Genomic DNA, 22,328 nt, shown 5'->3' on the forward strand with positions numbered 1-22,328 from the left:
GAGAGAGAGAGAGAGAAAGAGAGAGAGAGAGAGAGAGAGATGTATTTACACTATTGCTTAAGGAATATAAGCTAGGGCTTCTCAGCTTTTTTACATAAATTTCCCCATGGAAACTGGGTAGATATTCTATAACATATCCCAAGTTCATTTAATGTTTGTGGAATCATGGATTTAATAACTATTAATAATGAAATTGAATATGTGGTGGCCTCATAAAGGCCCAACCAAGTTGCCTACATTTTAGCTGTGGTTGTGTTAACTATTGTTAATTATTTTTGCAGAGGTTATTACAGTTGTTCTTAATGTTGTATCAGGATGTTGTGCTCAGTTTTAAAGCATTTGATGAAAATAAATTTTGTCAATCCACAAGCTTATTTCAGATAATGTAGTGGTTTAGAATGAATGAAAGGGATTCATTTAATAACTCTGGTTGAATTTTTTAGTTTGCTGTTGAATCTCCATTCACTCATTAGTAACATGAAAGGGAAGCAAGAAATTTGGCCACATTGAAGTACTAAACTTTGGTATTTCTAGAAAAGAATATTACAGAACAACACTACTGAACATTAGTGTGCCCACTCAATGAAAGTTAATATGGTAATTTATTGCCATGATAATCCTCACTGCCTTACCTGCTGAGTACAACGTCTCAAAGAAGAACGTTTTTTCTTTATTTAAAGATTTATGCATCCAGCTCCCTGCTAATGCATCTGGGAAGGCAGTGGAGAATGGCCCAGGTGCTCGGGCCCCTGCATTCACGTGGGAGACCTGGAAGAAACTCCTGGCTCCTGGCTTCCCACTAGCCCAGACCAAGGCTGTGGCCATTTGGGGAGTGAACCTGCGCATGGAGGATCAATCTCTCCCTCTCACTCTCCCTCTCCCTCTCCCTCACCCTCGCCCTCGCCCTCTCTCTCTCTCTCTCTCTCTCTCGCCCTCTCTCGCCCTCTCTCGCCCTCTCTCGCCCTCTCTCCCTCCCTCCCTCTATGGCTCTGCCTTTTAAATAAATAAAAAATGAATCTTAAATAAAAAGAGATCTAAGCATTTATATTTGAAAGGCAGAGTTACAGAGAGAGAGAGAGGTCTTCCATCCACTGGTTTACTCCCCAAATGGCTGCAGCAACCAGGGCTGGGCCAGGCTAAAGCCAGGAGCCAGGGGCTTCCATCTGAGTCTCCCACAAGGATGACAGGGCCATCTCCCGCTGCTTTCCCAGGTGCATTAGCAGGGAACTGGATCAGAAGTAAAGCAGCCAGGACTCACCAGCATTAATTTGGGATACTGGCATTGCAGACAGCCACTAACTTGCTGCACCATAACACCAGCCCTCTAACTGAACTCTTTGAAACAAGATTTACTTATTTAATTTGAAAGACAGAGCAACGAGAAAGAGAGCAAGAGAAAGAGATATCTTCCATCTACTGGTTCACTCCCCAAATGACCCCAACAGCTGGGATTGGGCCAGGTCAAAGCCGGGACTCTGTCCCAATCTCTCACAAGGGTGGCAAGGGCCCAAGTGCTTGGGTTATCTTCCACTGCCTTCCCAGGTACATTAGCAGGAAGCTGTATGGGAAGCCGAGTAGCTGGGACTTGAATGGGCACTGATATGGGATATGGGTATCCCAAGAGGTGCTACAATGCCCACCCCTAGAAAACATTTTTTAAGATTTATTTGTTTATTTATTTGAAAGAACTATGGGAGACCGGTACCGTGGATCACTTGGTTAATCCTCCACCTGCGGTGCCAGCATCCCATATGGGCACCGGGTTCTAGTCCTGGTTGCTCCTCTTCTAGTCCAGCTCTCTTCTTCGGCCTGGGAAGGCAGTGGAGGATGGCCCAAGTGCTAGGGCCCTGCACCCACATGGGAGACCATGAGGAAGCACCTGGCTCCTGGCTTCAGATCAGCGCAGCTTCAGCCGTTTCAGCCAACTGGGGAGTGAACCAACGGATGGAAGACCTCTCTCTCTCTCTTTCTCTCTCTCTCTCTGCCTTTCCTTCTCTCTCTGTGTAACTCTGACTTTCAAATAAATCTTTAAAAGAAAAAGAGAGAGCGAGCGAGCGAGCTATGGAGAGAGTGGGGGAGAGACAGGGATCAGAGATCTTCTGTCCACTGGTTCACTCTGCAAATGGCCACAGTGGCACAGCTGAGCCAGCCTGAAGCCAGAAGCCAGGAGCTTCATCCAGATCTCCCATATAGGTGCAGGGGCTGAACTTTTGGACCCTCTTCTGTTGCTTTCCCAGGCCATTTTCAGGGAGCTGGTTGGAAGTGGAGTGGCCGGGACTTGAAACCAGTGCCCATATGGGATGCTGGCACTGCAGGTGGCAGCTTTACCCAGTACATCACAATGCCAGCCCCGAAAACAGTTTTTAAGTAAAGCACAGCATTGCTTTGTCTTATTTTAAATATAACACCCTTCTCATTTAGCAGCTTCTTGGCCCATTTCTCTCAGAAACCAGTATCTTTGATCAGTAGTTTTTTTGAACAATGAGGAGGAGGAGTAGGGAGGGGATTGTCTATAATAAATGCAGTTGTCTCATTTGCTGTCTTTTCTTTGCCAAAGACTTCCCCAGCTTTCAGATACCAGCTACATCACACACTTCTGACCTGGTCTGGAAGCACTTCCTTAGACGGCCACTGATAGCCAGGCAGCCAGGAGAGTTAGGCCCTTGAGCACCCTCTAGTGTATTGCCAAAGACCTTACCTGGGAACTCCGAAAGCGCCTTTTAATCCCCAAGAGAATGCCTGGAGCCAGCTCTTGTTTGGGGCCAAAATCTCAAGTTAAGAAAGTTTTAACAGACGTCTGACTTACGTTCCAGTTTACATGTTAGTGCAATGAAGTTTCCATTGAGACTATCCCTGCGTACCAAGGAAACAGGGGAAGCCTCTCCAGCCTTCTTTTAGGAGAAAAGCAGTAGCAGAAAGGCTCCTGCGTTTCCCCCCTGAGAATGGGACTCAAACCACACAGAGCAGTTGACACGGCTCACATCTCAGATTCCCAGTGGGGAGATACGCAGGACGAAGTTTGAAGCATCCCAGTCTCGAGAAATGACAAGGTGACGCTCCATCAGGCACTGGAAAACTCCCGCAGGAGCCTTGCTCCTCAGCTGTTTCCACGTGGAGGATTTTCTGCTTTGTTCAGGTTGGGGATCATGTCCTTTTAAAGATTGTCTTTGTTAATCTGCTTGACTTCTACTGAGAAATCTTTTGTACTTTATGGTAGGCGAAATACCTCATCTATGTGCATGGAGATCAGCAATAACCTTTTCCTTATTATTATTATTATTTTACATTTTAATATCTCCTCTTCCCACTCAGGCTCTCTTGTAGTGCTTGGTACTTTTCCCTGGGACATCTGGTTGATTGATGTTCCAGCCGGCTTGCTACCCAATATTCTTTTGGTTAGAAGTAATTCCTTCCATAGAGGGTTTGTTCAAGTTGCTTGTTGGTTTGAAAGGGAGAGAGATGTTGAGAAACACTGGAATTGTATGAACTTGAAAGTGAGACAGAAGCCTTTAAGGCATCTGGTAAATGGTGGTGGAAGTAGCTTGACTATAACTGGGGATCAGGATTGGCACTTAAAGCACAGACTCATTTGAGAAACTGATGAAAACAAGTAGCCTCTGCCCAGGAAAAAATACACAAAGTTTTGCATACTGTTTTTTAAAAAGATTTATTTTTATTTATTTGAAAGAGAGTTACAGAGAGAGGTAGAGACAAAGAGAAAGGCCTTCCATCCGCGGATTCACTCCCCAGATGACTGCAATGCCCAGAGCTGTGCTGATCCGATACTGTTGTAAAGCGCTCTTGATATTCACCCATTCCAGATCAAGAACGTTTGGTCTTAGAGAGTAGAAATGTTGCTATTTTAAACTTGTGTATCATTTTGTAGTCTTCAAAAGCTTCTCACATTATTTTACTTTGTTGTGTCAGCCCACCTTTGAGATAGGCAAAGTAGATATTATTGTCCTCATTTCACAAATGAGAATTACAGATGTTAAGAAGTAGCAATAAAGATCCATCCTTTGTAGTACTGCTTTATGTACTTGAAAGGAAATACATTGATTTCTTTTCACCTGATCCTCCTTAGGGTAAATGGATCTTCTATCCTTCCCATGTGTTCTGTTTTTCTTAATGTGTTAACTATATTGATTCTTTTTTTTTTTTTTTTTTTTGACAGGCAGAGTGGACAGTGAGAGAGAGAGACAGAGAGAAAGGTCTTCCTTTGCCGTTGGTTCACCCTCCAATGGCCGCCGCGGCCGGCGCGCTGCGGCCGGCGCACCGCGCTGATCCGATGGCAGGAGCCAGGAGCCAGGTGCTTTTCCTGGTCTCCCATGGGGTGCAGGGCCCAAGCACCTGGGCCATCCTCCACTGCACTCCCTGGCCACAGCAGAGGGCTGGCCTGGAAGAGGGGCAACCGGGACAGAATCCGGCGCCCCGACCGGGACTAGAACCCGGTGTGCCGGCGCCGCAAGGCGGAGGATTAGCCTAGTGAGCCGCGGCGCCGGCCATAACTATATTGATTCTTAAGAGTCTTAAGTGATGAAAATCAGAATTAGATCCAGTTGTGTTGGCTATGAAGCAAGGATTACCCCATGGAATCCTTTGACCTTCACATAACCTTTCCTGTTCCACCTGTGAATACTTGTGTTCCTCTGTGGTTGTGGTGGATAGGATGAAGAGTTGGCTAAGCAGGGAGTCGGCACAGTCAGGGCTGTCTTATTTACACTTGGAGGAAGTGTCGGAGCCGCAGTTCCCCAAGTGTGCTCTCCGGCAGCATCAGCATCACCTGGGAACTCGTTAGAGATGCGAAACCCTGGTCCGGTCCAGACCTAGTAAATCAGAAACTCTGGGGGTGGGCTCAGCACTGTGCCTTACTAATAGCCCTTAGATAATGCTGATGCGAGCCAACTTGAAGACTAACTTGTTGGGTAGTAAGGCTTTTCCTGTGTCCTGTCAGTGATCGTATCCTGAAGTATCCCGTGGTTATTCGGTACAGTGACTTAAGCCACTGGAATGAGGAGCTCCCTTTTACCTGAGTGAGTGTAATGAGGCCTCAGCTTAGCATGTGCTAGGGTGAGCATTCCTTGTTAGGAAGACCAGGCGTTTAGAGATTCGTCAAGCAAGAAGGGAAACACTGGTCTGTCTCACTTTGTGAAATTATGAGAAAGGTAAGAGATCAAGGTTGTCTTGGTGATGCTTATCATCAGTGTTTGAGTTCATTTAAGTTGCTTCTGTTCCTTGTTAGTGGCATTGGGCAAAATTGCTAGTTAAAGAGCTGTTAGAATTGTAGTTCTTATATGATTAGCTATTTCAGAATTGTGGTTTAATCAGCATAAGAGCATCTGAGGTGATGTCTGAGACCCAGTAAGCAAATTAATTGAAAGAGTAACTTTAAATCAGGCAAACTCAAAGATACATTAGGAACAATGAGTTGGGGCCAGCACACCTAGGATTAGGGTGAGGGGCATTCTTTGGTCTTCTGATTATTATCATAAGGTGTGGTACAAAGACAGCTTCCAGCCGTGAACACAGGCTTGGAGTCCAGTCCCATCACTTACTTGTAAGCCATGAGTCCTCTCAGGTTTGCACTTTCTGCTCTGTCAAGTGAGGATAATAGTGTCTGCTTCTGAAGACCGCACAGGGTAACAGAAGCACCATACTATACACAAGGTGTGCTTATAGGCACTCAAAAAAATTTGTCTTCCTCCTTTTCTTCTCTTCTACTAGAGAAGTCAGTAAACACTATACAGTATAACCTTTTCTATCAAAATAAGGATTATCCTTTAAGAAGAATCTACCATTTTATGTTGTTTCCTGTGCTCAACAGAGAAGACTCTCTCTCTCTCTCTTTTTTTTTTATAGGAAGAATTCAAATCACAATCCCACCCCTAGTGACTGTAGCCTGCAGTTGAGTGTACTGGGTCTTTTTCGGGAATTAGTGAACAGGCAGCTTCTCTGTCCTTTTGTTTGAGTCTTTATTTGGCGTGTAATCAAGTTGTTGTGACACTGAGCATTCCGAGATAAGGAACTCCTCCTTTATGGTCCCACCTGCCAGGAGGCACGTTTTTTGCGGGAAAACTGGGTCACTGGGGGCCAAATCAACAACCATCTTGAGATGGGACTAAAAACTGAAATGTCAAAACCTGTATGAAAGATGCACAACCAAGAGTAAGGCAAGACTGAGAAGGCGATATTGCTGAGACTGCTGGCCCAGACTGTCCACTCCAAGGACAGAGTGTGGGGTAGGGGTTTCCCAAGCACTTGTCACCATTTTTTTTTTTTCTGACTCTCTAAATAAATTCCCTCATTGTTTTAGTGGCTCTGTAGTTAATTTTTTTCTAATGAGACTAGGTTGACTGAAATCATCTGACAGGGAAAAGAAGGAGGTAAGGTTAAAAAGGAACCTAATTAGCAAGTTAATTATAGCAAGCAAAAAAGTGCACTGGTTACATAAATAAGCTATTGTTATATGCCTGCAAGTTGGGCCTTGTCAAAGGACTTGTTAAGGTTTAGAGGTCAGAGGATCCGTGTAATTAGGTGTTTAGGAAAAATAACAATAAAAACAAATGAGCCCCCAGAATTAGGAATGGCTGATGAGCCACTAACAGACATGCCTTATTAAATTTGGGCCCAGTTATTGGAACTGCTTTAGGGATTCCAAGGAAGGGTAACACCCCCCCCCCCCCCCAAAAAAAAAAAAAAAAAACCAGCTGGAACCAGAGCCAACAGAACTGCTGATGAGGAAAGTTTAAAGGCCTGGCCACAGGGTCCCCAGACCAGAGAGGTGGCAGTAGGGCTGCAATGTCACTATGCTGAGCAGCAAGAAGAAATACGTTATCAATGGCAACGCTGGGATTGAAGCCCAGGTGAGGCTCAGCTCTTATCTACCAGTCGCTGTGACCATTGCTGTGCAAGGTCGCCTGTCTGTGTTCTCTTTTTGCTTCCTCTCCCGCTCTTGCCCCTCCCTGCAGCATAAGGCGAGCTCCCCTTCTCTTCACACTCTTTCCCTGCCTTGCCCTGATGCCTGTTGGAATTACGTGGTTCTCCCTGAAATGGCAAAAAAAAAAAAAAAAAAAAGTTATCTTAAGGGACACTTTTGGTTCAGACAAGGTGGGCAACTTAGGGATAGAATCTACCAAAGTAGCACAAAGGGAGTGGGTAAGATGACTCCATTAGAAAATGGGCTTTTGAGTGAAAATGTAATACCATTTAATTATTGAGGGGAAGCAGGCACCAGGAATGACCTACTTAACTCATCTGTTCTGGTTATCGGTGAAAGATAAACATTTATTTCTTGGGGAAATGGTATGATTTATTATATGTAAATGATTAGTCTCTACGATTCTTCTGTCTTAAAGAGCCTTGAATTCAGTATCTAACCAGTAAGCAAGGTTTTAGAACTGTGTTTAAACAGAGAAAGCCTGCACGGCCTAGTCTTTAGTGCCAAAAGACAGCCAAAACTTTTCCTGGGTGGAAGGGATTGCTATAAGTGGAAAAGACTGTAAAGAAGGGAGCTCAGCACAGGGCAACTTGCTTGAAAAGATAATGCAGCTATGTCTCTGTAAGGTTTAGTGTTACTGGAGCAAATTAATCTGTCCTCATCCCAGTCCACAAATCTTGACAATGAGAGTGACTGGCCCCCTCTAGTGGTGTCTGCATGTGAGCGCATGCGTGTGTGTGTGTGTGTGTGTGTGTGTGTGGATAGGGTGTTGTTCTGCATATCTGAGGCAGGGTTTATCTGTTTTTTATAGGGGGACACTCCAGATGTTAATGGTGCAGGGCAGCATTTGGAGGGTCAGCTTTTTTTTTATTTATTAGGCCAGCGCCGCGGCTCACTAGGCTAATCCTCCGCCTTGCAGCGCCGGCACACCGGGTTCTAGTCCCGGTCAGGGCACCGGATTCTGTCCCGGTTGCTCCTCTTCAGTCCAGATCTCTGCTGTGGCCAGGGAGTGCAGTGGAGGATGGCCCAAGTGCTTGGGCCCTGCACCCGCCTAGGAGACCAGGAGAAGCACCTGGCTCCTGGCTTCGAATCAGCGCAGTGCGCTGGCCGTAACATGCCAGCTGCTGCGGCCATTGGGGGATGAACCAACGGCAAAGGAAGACCTTTCTCTCTGTCTCTCTCTCTCTCTCTCTCTCTCTCTCACTGTCCACTCTGCCTGTCAAAAAAAAAAAAAAAAAAGATTTATTTATTAGAGAGGCAGAGGCACAGAGAGAAAGAGAAAGGTCTTCCATCTGCTGGTTCATTCCCCAAATGGCCACAACAGCACCAATCGAAAGCCAGGATCCTGGAGCTTCTTCCGGGTCTCCTACGTGGGTGCAGGGGCTGAAGGACTTGGGCCATATTCTACTGCTTCCCCAGGCCATAGCAGAGAGCCATATTGGAAGTGGAACAGCTGGGACTTGAACCAGCGCCCATATGGATGGCGGCACTGCTGGTGGCGGCTTCACTCTGTATGCCACAGCGCCGACCCTGGGAGGCAGAGTTTTGAGCCTTACTGCTGTCCACCTCACCAGCTTCCCTCTGCCCAGCTTCCTCTTCCCAACCTTTTTTTTGCTTTTAAAAGTTATTTTAACTTTAGATGTGTCTCATGCTTGATATATTGCTATAATCCTGAATATTCAACCAAGTACCATGAAGAAAGAATAGGCTACTTTAGACTCACTGACTCAGCACGTGATCGAGTGCCTGAGGATGTGAGAGTGAACACAATTCACAGCCCCCGCCTCTGTGGAACCTGTAATTTGTAGAGAATAAGGTAGCTAGAAAGCTGGTTATGCTCTGTGTGCTAAGTGTTGTGTTAAGGAGAAGTCTGTGAAGGTTCATGTGCATCCCACGGGAGTACGTAAGTAATGACATTTTCTCATTTTGGACTACATTGCTACTTTAACAGAATAATCAATTTGTCATTTTGCATTTTGCATCAATCTCCCAATGCAATGCATTTTGCTATTGCTGAAAACAGTCTGCAAACTCTAAAGAACTGCACAGGTTTTATTTGTTGTTAGAGCTATGGGAATGCTATGAATTCTTCTAAGAGGCAATGCTAAGCTCATTCAGTTTGACATTGGCTCCCTGGTCTCAATCCTCAGGTGACTCGGTAGTTCCCTCTGTCTGCAAGAAGTATAGCCATCGGTTGCTGCTTTCATTCTGGTGCGCTTGGTCTGCGTTCTGCCCATCAGGAAACCATCTCTCCCTCGCTGTTGTCAGATCTTGCATCTTTTTCAGTAGACCTTCCTCTGTGCCACCTTGGAGCCAGCAGAATAATCTAAGCAATTCTACAAACGTCCAATTAGGGAAGAAAAGTCATTAGTTGAATAAATTATAGGAGCTTTGATCTGTACAGATTTAGAAAGTGTCAGCTGGAACCTCCCAGAGGTTATAGGGGAACAAGATAAAGCCACATTGTCAGATGTTGTCCAAAGTATGATCTGAGGGTTAGTGCGTATTCAGTCTAGTCACTTACTCCTCTTCCAATTCTTATAATTAACTAATGATCAGTCTTGTGGCTTTTAGGTATTTTATGATACCAAACATTTTAAAATAATAATGTTCATTTACTAATACCAGAAAGCTAACTAATTTGACTATGACTCAACTTTCTAGAAATTTATTTTAACCAGTGCATCTCACGCTCCAGTTTTTTGAGGGGGTGGGAGGGGTTGGAGTTTTATCGTAAAAAAAAGATATAGAAAGAGTGGCCCAAAGATTTAAATTTTATACAAGCACAGTAGGTCACAAATGAAATGCCATTTTTCCTTCCAAAGAGTCTTTTCCAAATATGGGTGGGTACAATCAGATCCACCGCGAGGGAAGCTGCAAGCCTGTAGGGTGAATTCTGGGTGGCTGTGTCAAAGTGGAGATTCTTTTCCTTTATAGAACTAGGTTTCTTTTTCTTAGCAGATCCAATTTGCTGATCAGAAGCAAGAGTTCAACAAGCGTCCCACCAAAATTGGGCGTCGCTCTCTGTCTCGTTCCATTTCTCAGTCGTCTACTGACAGCTACAGCTCGGGTGAGTAAGAAGCTGCCGTGGACCCCCCTGGCGAGGCTGACAGGGGTGATCCAGGGACCCTCCCTTGTACTCAAGGCTGATCATGCGTAAGCAGGCCTCTGCTTGAAGTTAATAATTCATGTCAAAATTTAGAGCAAAATTCTGGATGAACTCTGGGTTTCTCTTGGGAATTCAGAGTGGAGGCCTGCTCTTTCAGTGGAGATTAAGGAAGTTGAATTCTTTGATCTACTCTGAAGGATGAGAGCATGCAGTTCACCAGGGACCTCCCCTCATTAGGTGGAGAGAATTGTGTTTTCCCCATACCTCCAAAATAAAAAAGAGGTTTCCATCCCTCCATCTGGTACTTGCAAATTGACAGGGAAATTTCAGTTGCTCAAAGGAACCATGAAGACATGGTAGCTAGTTTAGGCAGGTGGGCCCTTTGCCTTCTCTCCTAAGCTGTGGCATTGTATTGCTTGTTGCTCCTTGCTTCCTTTGCCGTGACAATAATTCAGATCCTTGGCCCAAGGATGAGTTACATTTAATAGCGCATGAGCTATTATGACAAAGGACTCCTTGACGGTATTGGCTATTTGTACAACAGTGCTCAGTATGAGTCTGATTTAAATGTGGAGCATTTTATTTTCCCCTTATGATAGAATGTGAACAGGGAACTGGGTATGTGTCCTAGTTACTTCTTCATATTTTAATTGACGAAATTATATATTTATCATGTATAATATGTTTTAGAATATGTATACATTGTGGAATCATTTCTTTACCTCTTCATATTATAGTTTATAATATTCATTAGAAGATTTTTATCATGACCTGAAATTTTACTTGTTTTTCACACAAATAAGAAAGTAGGGGCTAGCGCCGTGGCTCACTTGGTTAATCCTCCACCAGTGGTGCCAGCATCTCATATGGGCACCGGTTCTAGTCCTGGTTGCTCCTCTTCTGGTCCAGCTCTCTGCTGTAGCCCAGGAGGGCAATGGAGGATGGCCCAAGTGCTTGGGCCCTGCACCTGCATGAGAGACAAGGAGGAAGCACCTGGCTCCTGGCTTCGCATCGGCACAGCACCGGCCGTGGCAGCCATTTGGGGAGTGAACCAATGGAAGGAAGACCTTTCTCTCTGTCTCTCTCTTTCTCACTGTCTATAACTCTACCTGTCAAATAAATTTAAAAAAAGAAAGTAGTTTTTGTTATAAATTTCAAGAAAGATTATTTGGGAAACTAGCTTTTAGGTTGGGTAGATTGTTACTTACATATTTTCTACATTTTTCTTTTTAGTTTCTACTGGCAATAACTGAATCACATACAGCATATGACAGTCTGGGTAAAGGCTCAAGTTCATACAATGACCCCAAGACCCTATATCATCCAGTCTCCCATTACATGTCTAATCACATCTACTTCCCAAACCTCCCTCTTCCCCAGCTTCACCAAATCTCAACTTCCCATGGAGGCCTTGGAGGCCTATCCTGGATTTTTTTTTTTTTTTTTTTTTTTTTTGACAGGCAGAGTGGACAGTGAGAGAGAGAGAGACAGAGAGAAAGGTCTTCCTTTGCTATTGGTTCACCCTCCAATGGCCGCCGCGGCCGGTGCGCTGTGGTGGGCGCACCGCGCTGATCCGATGGCAGGAGCCAGGTGCTTCTCCTGGTCTCCCATGGGGTGCAGGGCCCAAGGACTTGGGCCATCCTCCACTGCACTCCTGGGCCACAGCAGAGAGCTGGCCTGGAAGAGGGGCAACCGGGACAGAATCCGGCGCCCCAACCAGGACTAGAACCCGGTGTGCCGGCGCCGCAGGCGGAGGATTAGCCTAGTGAGCCGCAGCGCCGTCCTGATATTCTTTTCTAAAATTTGTTTGTTTCTTTGTTTGAAAGGCAAAGTGTCAGAAACAGATGGAGAGGAAGAGAGCAAGAGAGCAATCTTCCATCTACTGGTTCACTCCCCTGAATGGCCACAACAGCCAGGGCTAGACCAAGCCAAAGCCTGGAGCCAGGAATTCCATCCTTATTGGGACATCGTTTGCTGCCTTTCCAGGCGCATTAGTGAGGGTTGGAAGCTGAGCCGTCAGGACCATAACCAGCAACGTCAGTGTCACAGCAGTGGCCTAATATTCTGTGCCACAACACTGGTCCCATGGCTGCCCTTTCAAAATTGTATACAGCTGGGGCCAGCACTGTAGCATAGCAGGTGAAGCCACTGCCTGCAGTACCAGCATCCCATATGGATGCTGGTTCATCCAGCTGTTCCATTTCTGATCCAGCTCTCTGCTATGGCCTGGGAAGGCAGTAGAGGACGACTCAAGTCCTTGGGCCCCTGTGCCCACGTGGGAGACCTGGAAGAAGCTCCAGGCTCCTGGCTTCAGATTGGCCCAGCTCTGGCCCATTTGCGGCCATTTAGGGAGTGAACCAGTGGATGAAAGACCTCTGTCTCTCTCTCTGCCTCTGCCTCTCTGTAACTCTGCTTTTCAAATAAATAAATAAATCTTTAAAAAGTTGTACACACAGAGGGTCTGTAGTTATTAACAATGTATTGTATTCATGAAAATGGCTTAGCAAATTTTAAGTGTTCCCTCTGAAAAATGAAGGAGATAATGCATTTGTCAGTCAGCTCTACTGAGCGACTCCATAATTTTGTCAAAACTAATTATAAATTAATACTGTACAAACACCCACTCACCACTGCATATCAAGTTTTCCTCTTTTATTTTTCTTTTTAAGTTTTTCTTATTTGAAAGAGTTACAGAGAAAGAGGGAGAGACAGAGAGAGATCTTCCATCTGCTGGTTTACTCCCCAAGTAGCTACAACAGCCAGGGCTGAGCCGGGCTGAATCCAGGAGCCTGGAGCTTCATCCACTTCTCCCACTTAGGTGGCAGGGGCCCACGCACTTGGGTCATCTTCCACTGCCTTTCCCAGGCCATTAGTAGGCAGCCAGGTCAGGAGTGGAGTAGCCTAGACACGAACCCACGCCCATATGGGAAGTCAGTGTCACAGGTGGCAGCTTTACCTGCTATGCCACAGCTGCAGCCACTCCTTCTCCTTTATTTTTCTTTATGGCACTTACTATCATATAACATGCTATAATTTTTTACTAATTTATTTTCGCCTTTCTCCCCCTACTTGAATGCAAGATCCGTGACTATAGAGATTTTGTCTCTTTTATTTTTTGCCTCTTTATTCCCAGTGCTTAGAACTATATTTGACACATAAAACATACTCAATAAATAAATATTAGTAAAAGATGTTCAGAGACATGCTTAGTATGCTCTGCCTAATTATTGAGATACCGGATATGTTCTATATTCATGAACATCCAGCGTAAGATTTATGACATTAAAAAAAAATTTCCTGCCCAAAGCACTCATCTTGCTAAGTATACTTAAAATAAGCTCTGGTCTCCCCTCACTTCTGAATGATCCGAGTGTTAAGTTTTCCCAGGCTTTCATTTAGGAAGCTGTACCAGCCTTTCTCATCTGAACCACAGAACACAAAAATGATTTGTTAGATTTGTTTTCTGAATTATCCAAAAGATGATACCTTACTAGTACCTTTTTAGATGTGTGGGGGGAACTTAGTTCATTCTGTACAATGGATACTTCAAGGCTTTAGAAATTAATTCTAGTGGAACCCGAATTGAAAATGGCTGCTACACACTGACACGTCTGCTGCTACTGCTCTTACCAAATGAATAGGTTGTTCCAAGAGGAATTGTGTGACTATTAGGATTAGTGGTCAGTAGGACTAATTCACATGGAACCCTGACTGCTGCTTCTCCAAGCGACAACTCAGTCTCACCGCTGCCAGGAGGAAGGGCTTAGTCAGGCTTGAGTAATAGAATGTGTATGTGTTCTGTGGAGTAGATATGGGTTCCTGATTCATTGAGTTATGTTTGTTTCTGGGAAATCATGAAACAAAAGATCATCTCAGAGTAGGCTGGCATTGCGGTGCAGGGTTAAGGCATCGTTGCAATAATGCACCTGGGAAAGCAGTGGAGAAGGCCCCTGGCAGCCATGTGGGAGACCTAGACAGTTCAAAGCTCCTGGCTTTGGCCTGGCCCATCCTTGGCTGTTATGGCCATTTGGGAAGTGAACCAGATAATGGAAGATCTCTCTCTGTCTCTTCCCCCTCTCACTGTAACTCTGCCTTTCAATAAATAAATAAATCTTAAAAAAATCACCCAAGGGTAAAGTCATATTATAGTTTATATTACTTTTCTACATACAAGCTGAACCCTTTGGGAATGCTGTTATGTTTTTAATTCATAAGATTTTTCTGGTGGTGGTTCAGGTCAAGAGTGAGTATAGGCAGAAAGAGAGGCTGTTACTTCCCCATTTTACAGTTGGATAAATTAAAATTGGCCACTTACCAGTGCAGGGTGAGGCTAGATCTAGGGTCTCAAGTCTGTACTTTACAGGTTATTGATTGTTCACTTTTAATAAAATTATGACTCAGGGCTTCAAAATACACCAATAATTACAAATACTATAAACTATATATACACATATATATGTTCTTTAATACATTGCAACTTTTTTTTTATTTTTTTTTATTTTTTGACAGGCAGAGTGGACAGTGAGAGAGAGAGACAGAGAGAAAGGTCTTCCTTTACCGTTGGTTCACCCTCCAATGGCCGCCGCGGCCGGCGCGCTGCGGCCGGCGCACCGCGCTGATCCGATGGCAGGAGCCAGGAGCCAGGTGCTTTTCCTGGTCTCCCATGGGGTGCAGGGCCCAAGCACCTGGGCCATCCTCCACTGCACTCCCTGGCCACAGCAGAGAGCTGGCCTGGAAGAGGGGCAACCGGGACAGAATCCGGCGCCCCAACCGGGACTAGAACCCGGTGTGCGGCGCCGCTAGGCGGAGGATTAGCCTAGTGAGCTGCGGCGCCGGCCGCAACTATTTTCTTTTTTTTTAAGATTTATTTATTTATTTGAAAGTGTGGGGAGCAACTGGGAGCAACTTGGACTAGACTAAGTTACTGGAATTAAGACTTATTCTATGCATCTGCTCTCCCACAATATGGCGCTGGGAGAGGAGGAAACAGCTTCTACACAGCTGCCTCCAGTTCAACCAATAAACAGCAGGACCTGCTCCTGATTGGAGGAGAGCAGCGTACTCGGCGTGTGGGCAGCCGAGTTGGGATTGGCGGAAGAGGACTATAAAGGAGGAGAGAGACAACATGCACCAGGAACATCTAAGGGGAACATCTAAGAGGAACACCTGTGCAGCCCCCGAGAGAGCCGGCCGGCGGTGTGCTGCTCCCCCGCGGAATTGGGGAAAGTGGCAGGGGGAACCGCCCTTCCACGGAGGTGGAAGGGACGGTAGCCAACCCGGGAAGAACCAGCAGCAAACCCGGGGAGGGCCGAGCAGACGAAAGAACAGCGCAGGGTCCTGTGTCGTTCCTCCACGAAGACAGGGAGCGACATAATGGTGCCGTGACTCGGATATGAAGCCTAGGCAGGGTTTAGTGTCATTCCTCCACGAAGAGGGGGAACGACATAATGGTGCCGTGACTCGGATATGAAGCCTAGGCAGGGTTTAGTGTCGTTCCTCCACGAAGAGGGGGAGCGACAGAAAGAGTTACAGAGAAGGAGAAGCAGAGGCAGAGAGAGAGAGAGAGAGAGAAATCGATCTTCCGTCTGCTGATTCATTCCCTAAATGGCCACAGTGGACAGGGCTGGGCCAGACCAAAGCCAGGAGCTTCTTCCAGGTTTCCCACGTGCGGGCAGGGGTCCAAGCACTTGGGCCATCTTTCAGTGCTTTCCCAGGTGCATTAGCAGGGAGCTGGATTGGAAGTGAAGCATCTGGGACTGGAACCAGTGCTCTATGGAGTACCGGCACAGCAGGGAGCGGCTTTATCTGCTATGCCATGATGCCGGACCCCTCAACTATGTTCATGAATGTGCTACTTAAAATATAGTGGGAGAAATAGGTACGGAGGGGACCAGCATTGTGGCACAGTGGATTAAGCTGCCATCTGCAACACCAGCATCCCATAATGGAGTGCCAGTGCTCTGCTTCCACTCTAGCTTCCTGCTACTGCACCTGGAAAAGCAACAAAAGATGGTCTAAATATCTGGGACCCTGCCACCCATGTGGGAAACCCCTGATGAAGTTCCAGCCTCCTGGCTTTGGCCTGGTCCAGCTCCAGTCATTATGGCAATTTGAGGAGTGAAGCAGCAGATGGAAGTTTCTCTCTCTCTCTTTCTCTCTCTCCTTCTCTCTTAGTCTGCCTTTCAAATAAATAAATCTAAAAAAAAATGAATATGGATTTCAAAAGATAAATGAACAAATGCCACGCTAGTTCAGAAATAGTCTTTGCACTGTATTCACATTGGTAGCACTTTCTCTTGGTCTGGATCTGCCATGTTACAGGCATGTAATAGTACCATCCAGACCACTGATACTTTTGGTTCTTACCTGACACCAAGTCTGTATAAAAGGCTCTGCGAAAACAAATCTTTTTGACTCAAAGAAAAACATTGATTGAACTAACTAAAATAACTTTTTTTTTTCCATTTAGAATTAGGGAAATGGTATAAGCAGTGTTTTTCTTTGAGGTGGAAAAAACCAATTCAAGCCAAGAATTGGAATGCTTCTCTTGAGGGGAAGTTTTTATTTTTATTTTATTTTGCCTTTTTTTTTTTTCCCCTGACTCATGCTTAGAGGCTGAAGAGCAAATAGGCGGGGAGAGCTATTCTGGGTAGAGTTAGGACTTCAGTCTCAACCTCTTTAATCAAGGCTAGCCAACCACTTGTTGATTTGATAGATTAATAGATGACAGAGGTAGGAAAAAGAAGCTGCTAAATAATATTACATAGATGTCATTTCTTTCCCATTCAGAATCCTGAAGCTGAGTAAGAACCCTTAAAGATGTTGTATTTGGTACCAAATTTAAAATATAGAGGCTAGTGGGACAAGTATTATGGCACAGTGGGTCAAGCTGCCACTTGCAGCACCGACATCCCTTATGGAGCCGATTCGAGTCCCAGCTTCTCTGCTTCCAATCCAGCTTCGTGCTAATGCTCCTGGGAAAGCAGAGAAAGATGGCCCAAGTGCTTGGGCTCCTGCCACCCACGGCAGGGACCCAGATGGAGTTCAGGCTCCTGGCTTTGGCTTGGCCCAGCCTCGGGCTTTGTGACCATTTGGGGCATGAAGCAGCAGATAGAAAATCTCTCTCTCTCTCTCTCTCTCTCTCTCTCTCTCTCTCTCTCTCTCTCTGTGTGTGTGTGTGTGTGTGTGTGTGTGTCTGCTTCTCTCTCTCTAACTCTGCTTTTCAAATAAATAACTCTATATATCTGAATATAGATAGGTAGAGTCTACTGTTGTGGTGCAGCAGGCTGAAATGCCGGCATCCATATTGGAGCACCAGTTCAAGTCCCGGCTACTCCTCTTCCAATCCAGCTCCTTGCTAATGTGCCAGGGAAAACAACAGAAAATGGGCAAAGTGCTTGAACTCCTGCCACCCATGTGGGAGACCTTGATGAAGTTCTGAGCTCCTGGCTTTGGCCTTGCCCAGCCCTGACCATTGTGGCCATTTGGGGAGTGAACTAGCAGATGGGAGACCCTGTTAATTTCTGATTTTCCCTCTCTGACTCTCTGTCTTTCAAGTAACTAAAATCTTTTAAAAATAGATAAATTTAAAATATATACAAAAGCAGATGATAACATTGGACATCATTAACTGCTTCATTAATGTTTGGCAAGCATTGTACTGAGCACGTTCTGCTATTTAATCTTAACAACTTGATTCTGAGAAGTCATGTGCTTCTAGTAGACAGTCTTTTGGCATCCTGATTTCTGCTTCATAGCATATATTGCAGCTGTATTGAAAGAAAAATTCAAGTTAATTTTGTAACTACTTATTTCATGTCCAACTCACCTACCAGATGGAAGAGGTAAGGACCATCCATAGCTATCCTCTATGCCTAACACCTAAGCTGTGCCTGGTACATACTAGATACTCAAATTAAAATTTGTTGGTGAACCACTGAATGTGTGAATGTTCAAAGACATACATGGATAAACCGTGCTGTTAAATAGCTGTTGGTATCACCTTCACTTTATACAACCAGAGACTGAGACTTCAATGACAGTTTCTGACTCCAAAACACATAATCATTATGATTTTTAAAAAATTTTAAAAAGACTTATTTATTAGGCCAGCGCCGCAGCTCACTAGGCTAATCCTCCGCCTTGCGGCGCCCGCACACCGGGTTCTAGTCCCGGTCGGGGTGCCGGATTCTGTCCCGGTTGCCCCTCTTCCAGGCCAGCTCTCTGCTGTGGCCCGGGAGTGCAGTGGAGGATGGCCCAAGTGCTTGGGCCCTGTACCCCATGGGAGACCAGGAAAAGCACCTGGCTCCTGCCATCGGATCAGCGCGGTGCGCCGGCCGCGGCGCGCTAGCCACGGCGGCCATTGGAGGGTGAACCAACGGCAAAGGAAGACCTTTCTCTCTCTCTCTCTCACTGTCCACTCTGCCTGTCAAAAAAAAAAAAAAAAAGACTTATTTATTTAAAAGAGTAACAGAAAAAGAGCAATATCTACTACCTGCTGGTTCACTCCCTTATTGGCCACAGTGGCCACGACTGGGTCAGGCCAGAGCCAGGTCTCCCACCTGGGTGTTAGGGGCCCAAGCACTTGGGTCATCCTCCACTGTTTTCCCACATGCATTAGCAGGGAGCTGGATCAGAAGTGGAACAGCTGGGTCTTGAACCAGTACCCATATGGGATGGGAGCATTGTAGCTGGCAGCTTGACCCACTTTGCCAAAATGCCAGCCTCTAACCATTATATTTAAATGGCCATTGGGGAGCATAAACATTATCATGGCTCTAGAAAAAGATTTGAACTTTCAGGACATTCTGAGTGTAAACTCTTTCTTCAAAAGCAATTTCCCTGTACATTTGGGTCAGAATTGGGGGTGGCTGTTACCTTTCTTCTCTTGGATGGTAGAAGCATGGTTCCCCAAGCCTCTAACTCGTCAGCTACTTCCAGATATTGATCAGTGAAACAGATGACTGCGCAGAAGCTGTTTCTGGGTGCTGTTGCCAAAAGTACTTTGAGCTCTCACTCGCCCTAGGAGGGGGAACCACCAGCTTTTTGTACAGATTAGCTTCTTTCAAGAACAAAAGTCCCTTTGGGGATTTACTAATTCCACCACCTCCCCTGGTGCCCACGTTCATTCCTGCAACCTCGTGGCAGGACTTTGTGCTAGGGCAGTTTTCCAGTTCCCAGAGAGATCCCCAAGCCCCTGCTGCCCCAACAGCATGTAGCGCCATGCCTTATTAACTGGGCAAGGTCAGACTTGCCTTTCCAGCCCTCCCAGAGGTAGACCCTCTGCAGAGAAATCCCAGAAATGCCTTAATTCCCCAGATGTGAGCAGATCAGAGCACCATAGACCCAAGGATCTCAGCGCTTTTGCAGCTTTCTCCCCTTGAAAGTTGTAGCAGAGATAGGCGTTTGGCCTAGTAGTTAAGATGCTGCTTGGGAAGTTCACGTCCCATATGCTAGTGCCTGGGTTCCGCTCATGGCCCTACCTCATGATTCCAGCTAACTGCTAATGCAGACCCTGAGAGGTAGCAGATGATGGCTCAACTAGTTGGGTTCCTGTCATCCACATAGGAGACCTGGGTTGAGTTCCTGGCTCTTGGCTTCTGCCTGGCCCAGCCCTGGCTGTTGCTGGCATTTGGGGAGTGACCTAACAAATGGGAACTCTCTCCTCTCTCTCTCTCTCTCTCTGCCTTTCTGTCTGTCTGCCTCTCAAATAAATCAAGTAAATAAAAATGTTTCAAATAAAGGAAAATGCAAAGGAATTTTGAAAGACTCCTGGACAATTGAATTAAGCGTATTTAAGAAGAAGGTGACAGCAGTGCTCTTACTCTGCTGAGAGACGTGGAATGCTTTAGAGACTGTGTTGTATGACCCTTGCAGAACTGTGAAGGTTAGGAAGAACCAGCCGTAGAGACTTAAACATAAATCGAGGACGCAAATTGTTTCAAATCACCCAGCAAATGATTATCAACTCCAAATTACATGCAAACTAGAAAGACCTCCGCTCAGCCTGGGAAGAGCAGCAGCAGTAGCAGCAGCTGCCTGCTAGCTGCGATCAAAAGCCTTAGACCTTTCACCCTCGAGGGTATATTGCTAAATGGATTAGCTATCCCCGAATTCTGTTGCACCAAAAGAGTGTTATTTATTCTTTTCCTTGGGAATCGAAAATGCCAAATGCAGGACCCACTGAGGGCAGCAAGATGGGAGAGTACACTGAATACTTCATTGTCAGTGTCTGATTGGGTCTGTAAGCAGAGTTCAGACTCTGTCTTTGAAAGAAGGCTCTGTTGTGTCAGACAAATACTTTTTGTGTGGTTCTTAATTACTTTCCTTGTTGTCCAGGTCTTATCTGTTCAGTTGTTGTACTCGTTCTAAAGCACAAATTACATCAGAACTGTAAGCAGTAGGCAGAGAAAAGGAGCTGGGATTCCAGAAGACCACAGGTTAATGACCGTGATCTTGCACCAGGACCTTGAACCTATTGCTCCCACGGTACAAACTTTTTCTTTTGCACGTTCAAGGACCTCTTCCTGTCCTGAAGATTAAATAAGCTCTAGAGCTCAAGTTAATGCCACGTAGGGAGAATGTCTTTGGAAGCCCCTCTCGGCTTTCCCTTTCAGGGCCATGGCTAGCACTTCCCTAGGAGATGATCGAGACAGCTCCCGGTCCCACTTAGGTGCTTCCCAGAGGTGGACATTTGTGTGGGACGGGGTGACTGAAAAGCCGCAGTTCCCGCAGTTTGGAATTTTAGAGGATGCCTTTTTTTCCCTGAGGGTCTTTTGTTCTGTCGTTCCAGCGGCTTCATACACAGATAGCTCTGACGATGAGACATCCCCCAGGGACAAGCAGCAAAAGAACTCTAAGGGAAGCAGTGACTTCTGTGTCAAGAACATCAAACAGGCGGAGTTTGGACGAAGAGAAATTGAAATTGCTGAACAAGGTAAACACAGAAGCTCTTACTCCCTCTCGACCTGCTTGTGTTTTTTTGTCCTGTGAATCCTTTCTTACGTCCTGGGGTCTGGTAGCTTGTGAGGTGTCACTGTGATATTGGAGAGGTCTGAGCTCAGGAAACACGGAAGGAGGGGAACTCTGGTGGGTCTAGAAAGAGACCTACGAGGAGAGAGAGAAAGACTGGATAAAGAGGACTGGGGGCCCGGCGCTGTGGCACAGCAGGTTAAAGCCCTGGACTACAGCACCACAGCATCCTATATGGGCGCTGGTTCCAGTCCCGGCTGCTCCACTTCCAATCCGTCTCCCTGCTAATGTGCCTGGGAAAGCAGCAGAAGATGGCCCAAGTCCTTGGGCCCCTGCACCCATGTGGGAGACCCAGAGGAAGCTCCTGGCTCCTGGCTCAGCTCCAGCCATTAAGGCCATCTGGAGAGTAAACCAGCAGATGGAAGACCTCTTTTTCTCTCTCTCTCTGTACCTCTCTAACTCTGTCTTTCAAATAAATAAAATATATATATTTTTTTAAAAAAAGGCTAGCATATAAAGAATCAAAACTCTGGAGTATTTGCCTCTGAAAGTCCTTGATGAGAGAAAATTCAAGGGACCAGCATATGGCACAGCCAGTTAAGCCACCACTCATCTCACATCAGAAGGCCAGTGCCAGTCCCAGCTGCTGCACGTCCCATGCAACTTCCTGCTAATGTGCCTGGGAAGGCAGCAGAAGATGGCCCAAGTGCTTGTGCCGCTTCCACACATATGGGAGACCAGGGTGGAATTTCTGACTCCTGCCTTTGGCCTGGCTTACACTTGGCTGTTGTGGTCATTTGGGGAGTGACCCAGTGGATGGAAGATATTTCTCTTTTTTTCTCCCTCTCTCCCTCTTCTTCTCTTTCTGTTACTCTGCCTTTCAAATAATGGCTTTTTTTGAGAAATGAATGTCTTTTTAAACAAAAAAGAAAGAAAATTCAGGTTTAATGTCTTGATCCACTGAGACACCCCATCTAACAGAAAGCCTTATCAGGGGAAGGATCTTGAGAGTAGATGTTTCTGTTTATTCTTTTATCTCTTAGCCCATTCCCTCTAATATTGTGGTGTATATTGGACTTTTTTTCAGAAATGCCTGCACTGATGGCTTTGAGAAAGAGAGCTCAAGGAGAAAAGCCCTTGGCTGGAGCCAAAATTGTGGGTTGCACACACATCACTGCTCAAACCGCTGTGAGTCTTTTTCCTTTCTCCTTATAACAACAATAGTTAATAATTGCTACCAGCTACTGAAGCTCACCACATGCCAAGCACCAAGTTAAGAACTTAACAAGTTTTAGTTCATTAATCCTCATA

At 45.8% G+C, this 22,328-nt stretch overlaps 1 protein-coding gene across 10 annotated transcripts in view; it reads left to right on the forward strand.

Annotated features, from left to right (window-relative positions):
- Positions 1-22,328, forward strand: part of AHCYL2 (adenosylhomocysteinase like 2) — a 228,156-nt gene that overhangs the window by 155,847 nt on the left and 49,981 nt on the right. For 4 of the 10 annotated variants that reach the window (XM_008258211.4, XM_008258210.4, XM_008258213.4 and 1 more), the window contains exons 2-4: positions 9,899-10,007; positions 20,839-20,982; positions 22,105-22,205. In XM_008258211.4, the coding sequence (XP_008256433.3) occupies positions 9,899-10,007; positions 20,839-20,982; positions 22,105-22,205 (354 nt within the window). Of the gene's footprint in view, positions 1-6,708; positions 6,864-9,895; positions 10,008-20,838; positions 20,983-22,104; positions 22,206-22,328 lie in introns of those variants that run through there. The other 6 variants (XM_002712027.4, XM_008258209.4, XM_070071304.1 and 3 more) reach the window with 3 other exon arrangements.

The sequence above is a fragment of the Oryctolagus cuniculus genome, chromosome 3 (genome assembly GCF_964237555.1).
Source record: "Oryctolagus cuniculus chromosome 3, mOryCun1.1, whole genome shotgun sequence".
Taxonomy (NCBI): domain Eukaryota; kingdom Metazoa; phylum Chordata; class Mammalia; order Lagomorpha; family Leporidae; genus Oryctolagus; species Oryctolagus cuniculus.